This window comes from Harmonia axyridis, chromosome 6, assembly GCF_914767665.1.
Source record: "Harmonia axyridis chromosome 6, icHarAxyr1.1, whole genome shotgun sequence".
Taxonomy (NCBI): domain Eukaryota; kingdom Metazoa; phylum Arthropoda; class Insecta; order Coleoptera; family Coccinellidae; genus Harmonia; species Harmonia axyridis.
The window spans coordinates 28,409,674-28,419,717 of NC_059506.1; the positions used below are offsets into that span (position 1 = coordinate 28,409,674).

The 10,044-nt window shown below is 38.6% G+C and overlaps 1 protein-coding gene across 1 annotated transcript; it reads right to left on the minus strand.

Annotated features, from left to right (window-relative positions):
• Positions 1-1,004: 1,004 nt before the first annotated feature.
• On the minus strand, positions 1,005-8,842 carry LOC123683137. Its single transcript, XM_045622034.1, has 4 exons — positions 8,509-8,842; positions 7,262-8,397; positions 6,626-6,919; positions 1,005-1,064 (listed from the first exon to the last, which is right to left on the minus strand). The coding sequence occupies exons 1-4, from the start codon at positions 8,840-8,842 to the stop codon at positions 1,005-1,007; spliced, it is 1,824 nt and encodes a 607-aa protein (XP_045477990.1).
• Positions 8,843-10,044: the final 1,202 nt, after the last annotated feature.

A 10,044-nucleotide genomic window follows, 5' to 3' on the forward strand; every position in this document is an offset into this window, starting at 1 on the left:
AAAAAGGAATCTCACCTTCTGGCTAATGGTCAGCGGAAAAAAACAGAAAAGTCGTTCTATCTTACTCGAAGAGCTTGACCGAGGTAACCTCCAGAACTGAGGAAATTGTTGGTTTATTCATGGGACATATCCTGTGAATTGGCATCTGCGGAACATGAGAAAGGTTCCAGCAGATACCTCTTGCTTCTGTCTAGATGCCACTAAAGGCTCATTTTCAAGATAATAGTTTCTGCGATAGTAACTGTCCTTACATCAACAATCACAGGAACTAGCTCCACAAAATTACCTTATTGTTAGATAAGATTGAATTAGATTACAGCAGGAGCGAAAGATCACTGCACCTTGACCTAAAGATCTATTGTGCATCCCGGCGCTGTTTACTAGTCAAGCAATGGTGTATCAATTATAACCTTTCGGGGGGCCACATTCATCACTTGTTTCAATTTTAAAAAGCAAGTGCCTTTTCCGATGAACAGCTTCACATTCGCATATCAAATGTTTGGCTGTCTCAGAGGCTTCTCAACAACAGAACTGAAATGTGTCTTCAGGCGCTTTTTCCATGGTTTATATGGTGATAGTTTCTGCGATAGTAACTATCATGACAGCACTATCGTGAGAGTACTATCATCATGAAAATGGGCCATTAGACAACGACAGAAGTACTTCTATGAGAGTACTATAATCGTGAAAATGAGTTTCATCAAGGAAACTATCACGAAAGTACTTTGATGAGAATACTGTCACAGAGAAAATGAGTCCTAAGACATTTGAACACTTGCTTCGTGATTGTGAATCTGCCCATAGGAAAATGTTACTACTAATTGGTTTGTGCATCATGAAAGTAGCACCTACGAAGGTTGTCAAGGTTTTGGAACATTGTTGCCCGACTGTTGTTCGTGAGGATAACATGGTCTTATCGCCTTCCTTTCAATCTGATCTAAATTGAATCTAATACACATTAGTTGACAATGACATTCCAGCATCATGAGCGAATATCATTGATGTTATTCTTTATATAAAAGATCCTTAGGTTGTTTATTAACTGAATGGTCCCCTTCCGGAATCTAAAAAAAAAGAGACATATTTTTCATGGAATTCCAGACTTCAGGCATCATCAAGATATACACCAACGCCAATATTTTCACCGAGCGAACGCCCTACCTAAAAAAAAACCCTGCCAAATTACTTTCGGCATCCGAAACATTAAAGGAATCTTCATCAAAAACCCACCTTGTTTCGAGAAGAACGGTAAAACATCCGAGATTCTTCCTTCGGTTAATCTCATTTCCTTCTTTCGCTCATTTGTCACCCTATCTGTTAGGTGAACAATGATTCCTCCTCTATTAAAAAATAATGAAGCGGGCCTCGACGGGTCCGGGAAAAAAATAATAAGTTGCCATGGCGACGTAAGAAAGGCGCTCTGCTGAATTTCGGCTGCTGCTGCTGTTGGGACGTCTGCAATCTCAGCAAGCCGCGTGATGTCGAGCGCTGGGATTTTAATATTTCAGAGAGCGACGTGAAAAGGCGGCCATTGTTTGCATCGTCAATTGATATTGTACACGTAGATGTTCGCCATTTTCCTCGCCTATTTCTCGGTAACTTCTGGCGTCGCGTCTCGATATGATGATAGGGGATTACAATCGGCCTGTTCTGCACCTTGGGTTACCCTCTGCGCTTGGTGTTCCGACGAAGGATCTGATGTAAAACTCCGAGACACAAATAAAACACACAAGATCTGTGAATACTAATGTTTCATGAAGGATTTATGTACCCTGCTTTCAGATTAGAGAACAATGTTATTTTTGCCATTTATTTTCTATTACTTGAATTGAAATATTTGCAAGGATATGTCTGAACAACGACGTGTACTGTTGCTGTTACCACAGAAGAGAAAAAGGATCTTGAACTCCTTACAAGGTCATCAATTTCAGACCAAAAAATGTTTGACATCTGATTGTTTGACAGTTAAATCTATGGTCCTCAAAAATGACTTTGTTTTCGTATAAGGCGTGAATGAGACATTTTATAATAATTTAGATTCGTCTACCTTGGGAGTTAACCACAGGAAAACATGCTGCTTTCTTTTGAGATAGCATGTGTAGATATAATCTCAGTATTAGCATCATACATTTCAGTATTGGATACAAGAGCACAGATAAAAACCTCATCAAAAACTATGTCTCCCCATATAGGTGTAGTGATTGGTTTGTGTATTTGTTTACACAATAAGCTGACATATACTAACTGACAAAGACACTGCAACACCCAGAAGTAGCTGTTTAAATTTTGAAGTTTTTTTCTTAAAACATAGATAGAATAGCAAGGAGTACATTATTGAAATTTAGAGAAAAAACGAAGGGTTTACAATTTGTTTCGATAAATTTGTTAATAATGTGTTTGTTCACCGCGATTATCTATACACTCCCCAACAAGTCTCGGCATTGATGTATTGATGGTCTATTTCTTCTTGACGAGTATTATCCCAAGCTACCTGTACTATATGTCTTAGAGCCGCCAAAGTCCGTGAACGCTTGGGCAAATTTTCAAGCCTTCTCTACCCATGATGTCCTAAACGTGCTCTATGGGCGAAAGATCGAGGGATCTGGGCGGCTATGGCAAAAGATTCACATGGGTCGCTTCAAAAAAGTTTAACCTAACTCTGGCAACATGAGGTTGGGCATTATCTTGCTAAATTATTGGATTCTCGAGCCAGTTAAGGTAAAGGAGAACATATGGCTCCACTATTTCTTGAAGGTAACACAGCGCTGTCAGGTTACCTCGAATAAAGACTAAAGGTGACCTGCTTGCATGTGCAAGTATCCCCATATCATAATGCCTGCTGTCCGGTGTACATGACGCTCAAAATCAAACTCAGGTTCACTTTTTTCTCTAACCCTTCTTCGGCCATCATGTGCACCCAAGTATAATCCAAATTCATCAGAAAAAATGACTTGATGCCATTCCACATTCCAATGTTGACATTCTCTGCACCACTGTAATCGTTGCCGGCGATGCTCAACCGTCAGGGGTAACACAAGATGGGGTCGATAATGCTGTAGTCTAAAAAACCTTATTCGGTGGTAAACCGTTCGGACCGTTACAGGATGGCCTTGTTCTCCTAACCATTCATCAGCCAAAGATCGAGTGGTCGCAAATCGGTCTCTAATAGCTATAAGTCTCAGAAGTCGATCTTCGATTTTGGGGATTATCAAATCACGCTTGACAGTATCTCATAAAAGTAGTTGGATATCTGTTCGTACGGATTTCTCGAAATGACAACCCCGTCTCCAGTAGACCAATAATTCGACTTCTTTCAAATTCACTTAGCTGGCGATAAATTCCGCGTACACATGCTCTAGACATTATAACAAAAACTAAACATCGACTTTGGATCTCCTCGAACAGCTGGTTTGTTGTAAAATATGAAAAACTTGCAAAAACCGACTACAATATTTAATAAAAGGTGTTCACATGAAAAAACCATCACGATTTTTTCTCGGAATTCAATAATTTACCCCCTGCTATACTGTCTATGTTTCACCAAAAAAAAATTTAAATTTTAAACAGCTCCTTCTGTTCTCTGTCTCTCCTCTCTGTCTGTCCTTATCTTCATTGATAATTGTTATGTTATCTGGCTGTATGAACATCGTAATTGAAAAATGCGACTTATACATATTTGCTGATTATTTTTTCGATATTCCATAAATCCCCTCATAGATCAACAAAATCGACGAGACTTGCAACAACGTCTCCTCCAACAGCTGCCTTTCCACATGTCATGAATCGCAGTAAGCCCCTGTGCCATCGCAATAACCATCGCGACAAGCTAAACACGGATAATCCGTTTATCCTTCGATCCACACATTATCCTAGTAAAAACGTCGTAAGACTCGGCATCGAGAAATAAAATTTTTATAAAGTGGTAATTTCCTGCTAGACTTTAACCTCTTTAACGGCTCGGACGTGAATTATGGGCGTTAAAGTCGGAACGTTTGAGCGCAACACGCCCGTAAAGTGGGCGGCCATAAATTTAATCCATAACATTCATCGCAACTTTTCAAACCGCCATTTTAATGAGAATCGACGATATCGGCCGTTGACACGACAGCGTTTTGTATTATTATGGGTATTGTTGTGTAATTTCTCACTTTTCGAAACGAACGACTTCCGATTCTTCTTTATCGATGAAATTGTTGGGACATGAAGAAATCACAACTGAATTCAACTTTCGGAGATTTATTTACTGTAAGAATAGTCTTTCGTGGTACTTGTGCATACAACTTTCTTATTCATAGCGTTCTCATGATACCATAGCGCAGGCATTCAATTTAGAGAATAAGAAAAGGAGGAAGAAATTCACGGTGTGCAATATGATTTTATGTTTGTTAGCCAGGTATGAAACTAGGAAATAGGGAGTTCAGTGGAGTAAGTTACGAGGTGATGACCAGTTGAGTGTTCAAGGATATATCCAAGTGCTGTACCACAATGAAGTTCTGGTCTGTCGTCCATCAGTGTTTTAACAGTCCCCACGAAAACGCGATATCTCAAAGGTGTTTCCGGAATATTTTTGCCATTTTCTGGTTTCTTTCAGATTGGAAAGGGTTGAAGTCAATAATTGATCAACGAATGAGATAGCAGACGATTTCGATAAAGATTTGATTTGAGGGGGTTCTATTTCAATATGACCTAATCAGAGCTATCCTCACAATTACGTGATCTACAGCTTGCCTTCCAGTTCCAGATTTCTAATGAACTCCAGTAACTGGGATCCTTCAAAGAGGCTACTTTCTCACTTCTATAAGATTGTTGTCCAAAGCATATTTTGCGTTGGCTAGTGATGGCGAGGCATTCCTTCACCAGGTGATCCGGAGTTTCCTCTTTTCGCCCACAGAATCTGTACTCATCATTTTCTGCTGGGCCCATTCTCATGAGGTGTTTCCTAAGGCAACAATGTCCCGTGAGGAATCCAGCAATGAGGTGTAGTATATTTTGGCTGAGATCTAGACAATTCTTGGATCTCGCAGTGTCAAAGTTTCGAAGAAACTTTTTGGAATGATCCAAACCAGTAAGATTCCGACAGAGTGATTCTCTTTCAATTTTCCTTGTCCTGAAACTCTTTCTTCTAGGTGAATCATCATAGAAAGGTTCTGAGGCAATGGAGTTTGTGATTCTTTTCTAGTTAGAGTGATGGCCTCTTCATTTCCTTTAATGCCGAGGGACTGGAAACCCAGATTTGTCAGACCTTGTTATTCTTGTTAAATTAGGCACTGGATCAATATAACTCGATGATTGAAACAAAACAAATTCTGATAACTCCGAGGCTTGAGATAATAAAAAGAGGTAAACAGGAAAAATGGATCGTGACCTGTTAAACAGTTAATAAAGCATATTGAAGTTGATAATAATAATAATAATAATAATAATAATAATTTATTAATCCTCTGAGACAAATAAATGTATAGGATAAGTCATACAGATAAAAAGAAAAATAAGTCATACAGATGAAAAGAAAAACTGATAGTTTAGAGATAATAAATGAAAAATAATCAAATCACAATATTCTTTACTCCTAACAAATGAAACGAGATAGGTGCAACGAAAAAGGAATTTCAGGCAAATTTAGATGCAGCAGTATCAGCTTATAACAGAATCACGTTGGAACTATCAAGCTCTCTTGTCTCCAGAGATAATTCCCAATTGTCGTCGGTTGGTCAAGGCCAAATGCTCGAGGAATATAGAGATGTGCCGAATTATCGACATAGTAGGTTGTTTCAGAGACGTATCAGGCAGAGAAGGAAAAACGATACACGTTGATGTTGATATGATCACGAAATTGAACATTTTCGAAGAAATGAATAAGTCTCTAAGTGTTTTAAACGTTTTCTCCATCTCAGACCAGTTGCTATAATAATAATAATAATAATAATAATCTTTATTGGTCCCTCAAGACACCTAAATGTATGGGACAAGTCAAATACAAATATATATATACATTTCAATTTACATCAACTATATGGGGACAATCCTGGTGAAATTCCTGTACAGAGTAATAACACTTAGATAACAATGTAATTCTCACCTTGCTTTTAAACGCTAAGAAGTTGAGAGATTTCAGAAATTTAGGAAGAGAATTATACATTTTTATGCACTGATACATTGGGGACTTTTCAAACTTTTGAGTTCTGTGTTTAGGCACAAGTAAAATATCTTGGTTCCTAGTTCCATATTCATGGTTATTTGACAATCTGGTCCACCTTTTTTCATTTTCTCTTGCATACAGCAAACATTTAAATATGTAAATACATGGCAGAGATAAAATATTATTTGCGATCAAAGTTGGCCTACAGGATGTACGAGAAGATAAGTTGAAAATTCGACGAATGATGCGTTTCTGAGCGATGAAAGCTCTATTGATGTCGGCACAGTTACCCCAGAGTATGATGTTGTAGGAAAGTAAACTATAAACAGTGCTATAATAGACCTGAATCAATGAGCTGAGTGGTAGCATATCCCTTACTCTACTGATGGCAAAAAATGAGCTATTGAGTTTTTTACAGAGCATAACAATATGCGTGGACCAGCTAAGGGTCCTATCGATATATACACCCAAGAATTTACAGCTCACAGCAGATTTTATCAAGAAGTTAGAATGATAAATTTCCAAAGTGTCAACAGGATTATTTTTGATACCGAAGTGAATACAAACTGTTTTATTAACATTCACTATCACTCTATTCGACCGGCACCAAGCAACGAACTGGCGTATAATCGCCTCGCACGCGTTACGAAGCTCCTCAGCAGTCTCCGCTGAGACCACAACGGAGGTGTCATCGGCAAAGAGAACCACCAAAAATAGAGCCAAGTGGATGGGCAAGTCGTTTATGAACAACAAGAACAATAGTGGTCCCAGCACGGAGCCCTGAGGAACTCCACAATCGATTTTAAATTTAGTCGAATAAGTGGAACCAACCTTAACACGCATAGTTCTCTGATGGAGATAGCTACGTAACCAATCAAGAAATATTCCCCTGAATCCCAAGCTGTAGCATTTATTCAAAATGAATTCAAAAGAAAGCGTGTCGAAGGCACAAGACAAATCAAAAAACAATCCAGCTACATGTAAATTGCGATCCAAACACCCATACACGGACTCAATGAAATCTAGTGCAGCCGTTTGAGTTGACCGTCCACTAGTGAAGCCGTGTTGAGCTGGATTTAGTATTTTGTATTTATTTAAAAATTTAAACATTCTTGTAAATACGATTCCTTCGAAAACTTTTGACAAAACACTTATGATTGAAATGGGACGATAGTTGGTGATCTCATCCAGGTTGCCGCCCTTGTGTATCGGGATTACTATGGACTCCCTGAGAGTATTAGGAAATTTACCTGTTGATAAAGAAAGGTTAACGACATGGGCAAAGTGCTCGCTTATGGTTTCGGAGATGCTTTTCACTATTTTAGTTGAGATGGAATGTAAACCTACGCAATTTTTATTTTTTAGATTCTTAATTGCATCAAGAACCTCTAACTTAGTTACCGGATAAAAGTAAAAAGTATTATCAACCAAAGATGCTGTGGTACAAGAAATGGACAAATTGTCGCCATAACAACTCTTCAACTTAGATTTTGCCATTGAGGTGAAGTGGCTAGCAAATATGTTAACAAGCACCGAAGGACTATCGTATTTCACACCATCTAAAATGATACTAACTGGGTGATGTGCCCTCGTTTTCCTACATGTAAACTTATTAACAATATTCCACAGAGTTTTATTCTTATTATCAGATTTATCAATTTTTGAACTGTAATAATTGATTTTAGTCTCATTTATTAGTGAATTGTGCTGTAGTTTTGCATTTTTATATTTGAATAAAGTGGACGGTGAACGTACGACTGAATGAAGCCAATATAAATTGGTCAAATTCTGTTTACTCTGCCTGATCTCAGATGTTATCCAATTTTTTCGAGAATTAGTTGCAAAAATATGTTTGACAGGACAACACACTTCCAAAAAGTACAAGATCTCATTGTTGAATGACTCGAAGCATAGGTCAACATCACTTTCCGAGTAAAGATCTACAAAATTACTATCGGATATGCAGGCATTCAGCTTGTTAAGGTTGTTCTGATTGACATTTCTTATGGAAATTTTGGTCTTTGGAGCAGATATAGGCTTTAACGACATTTTTAACAACATTGCCTTATGGTCACTTATATGAGGCTCAAATACAGTACACTTATAATTACAAAGATCTGAACTGGAGATAATATAATCAACCTTGGATGTGGAAGTGATACCATTTATATTAGTGTAGACTCTGGTTGCAACTTCAGACGTTTTAGTGAGATTGAAGCAATCTAACAACTCGTTGAGAAGTTTAGTCTTGTTGCAACCTGGTGTAAGTGAATCAATGTTAAGATCACCACATAAGAAAATGAAATCAACATTTAACATACAAAATTGCAACGAACAAAACATTTTTTCAAAGAACAGATCAATGTCACCTGTGCAGGGTCTATAAACACTCAAAACACTGAAACTTGCGTCACCAACCGTAACCACAATACCGCAGATTTCCACGTGCATTTCCACAGAGAATTCAGACACCTTTAGACGTTTTACCTCGAGCCCATTCCTCGTGTACAGCAACGATCCACCATGTTCCCTCGAAGAGCGGCAGAAATAATCAGCCAGTGTATAACCTGGTAATACCATAGACGTAACACCATCCTCTTTACACCAATGCTCTGAGACACTGAGCACATCAGGATGTTTTTCTTCTAACAGCACCTCTAGACTATTCAGTTTATTTGAAAGACACTGAACATTTAACTGCATTACACTAAATATGACAGCAGGTGAAATATCATCCACGACAGACTTTAATCTATTTGCGGTCGATGGATTTTGCGACGATGAAAAAAATGATGAACATTAACTTTGTTCGGCCAGTTTTCACTGTCAAGTGCTTTCTCATATTCAGATCTCGGAATCAAAACCTTAAATGAAGCATATTCTTCCGGATAACGCGATACCAACTTTTCACAGATGACGTTTGAAAAGTTTTTTTTTAGAAAATTTTTTAAATTATCTTCAGTTGTATCTGGCCTCAAATTCGACACGTGAAAGGCTCTGAATCTATCCAGTCCCTCAACAGAGGTAGAACCAGTAGAACTACCAACAACCAGCTCGATTGCTCTCAGACACCTGGAGTAACTGGATAGAATTGTATACTCGAATTTTTTGAGGAGAACCAGTTTCTATGAAATCGACATGGAGGGTGTTCCTGAATTCATGGGACAACATTCAGGACGTGAATGCTCGTACGAAAAGATAGATCTTTCCTATAACAAGATTTTGAGAGCCCACGCTTTTCCAAGACATCACTTTCAAAAAATGTCCAAGAATGAAAGTTGAAATGCTTCCCCATCTTCAACGTGTCACTGTTTCCTACGGTTTTTGGGCAGGTGGTGTGATTGGACCTCACTTATTCAAAAAAAAAGTTGGTGCGACTGTTACGATGAATAAATTGCGCTACTTAGCTATAATAAATGTTTTTATAGCTAGAGTTGTCCTACCCCATCCGCCGGATTCTCCTGACGTTGCTCCCTCGGACTATCACTTGTTTCGATCAATGGAACACGGCCTGGCTGAGCAGCATCTCCGGTCTCATGAAGAAGTAAAAATTAGATCGATTCGTGGATAGCTTCAAAAGACCAGTTTTTTCAACGCAGAATTCGTACGCTGCCGAAAGATGGGAGAAAGTAGTGACCAGCGATGGACAATACTTTGAATTAAAAATGTGGAACCAGCAGACGAGCCAGCAGAGTTATACGTCTATGTAATTCAACTAATAACCTGCGAATCACAGCTAACGAATTCAAAGAAAGATGAGGTAGATAGGCAACGATTACCGGACAAGCGGACCTAGCTCAATCGTCATAATATTATTCCAAACGACCACGGAGAAATCCGTCTGGCTTGATAGGCTGAAGTGGAATAATAGCAGAGCGTCCCGTGGATAAACATTGACGAGCCGC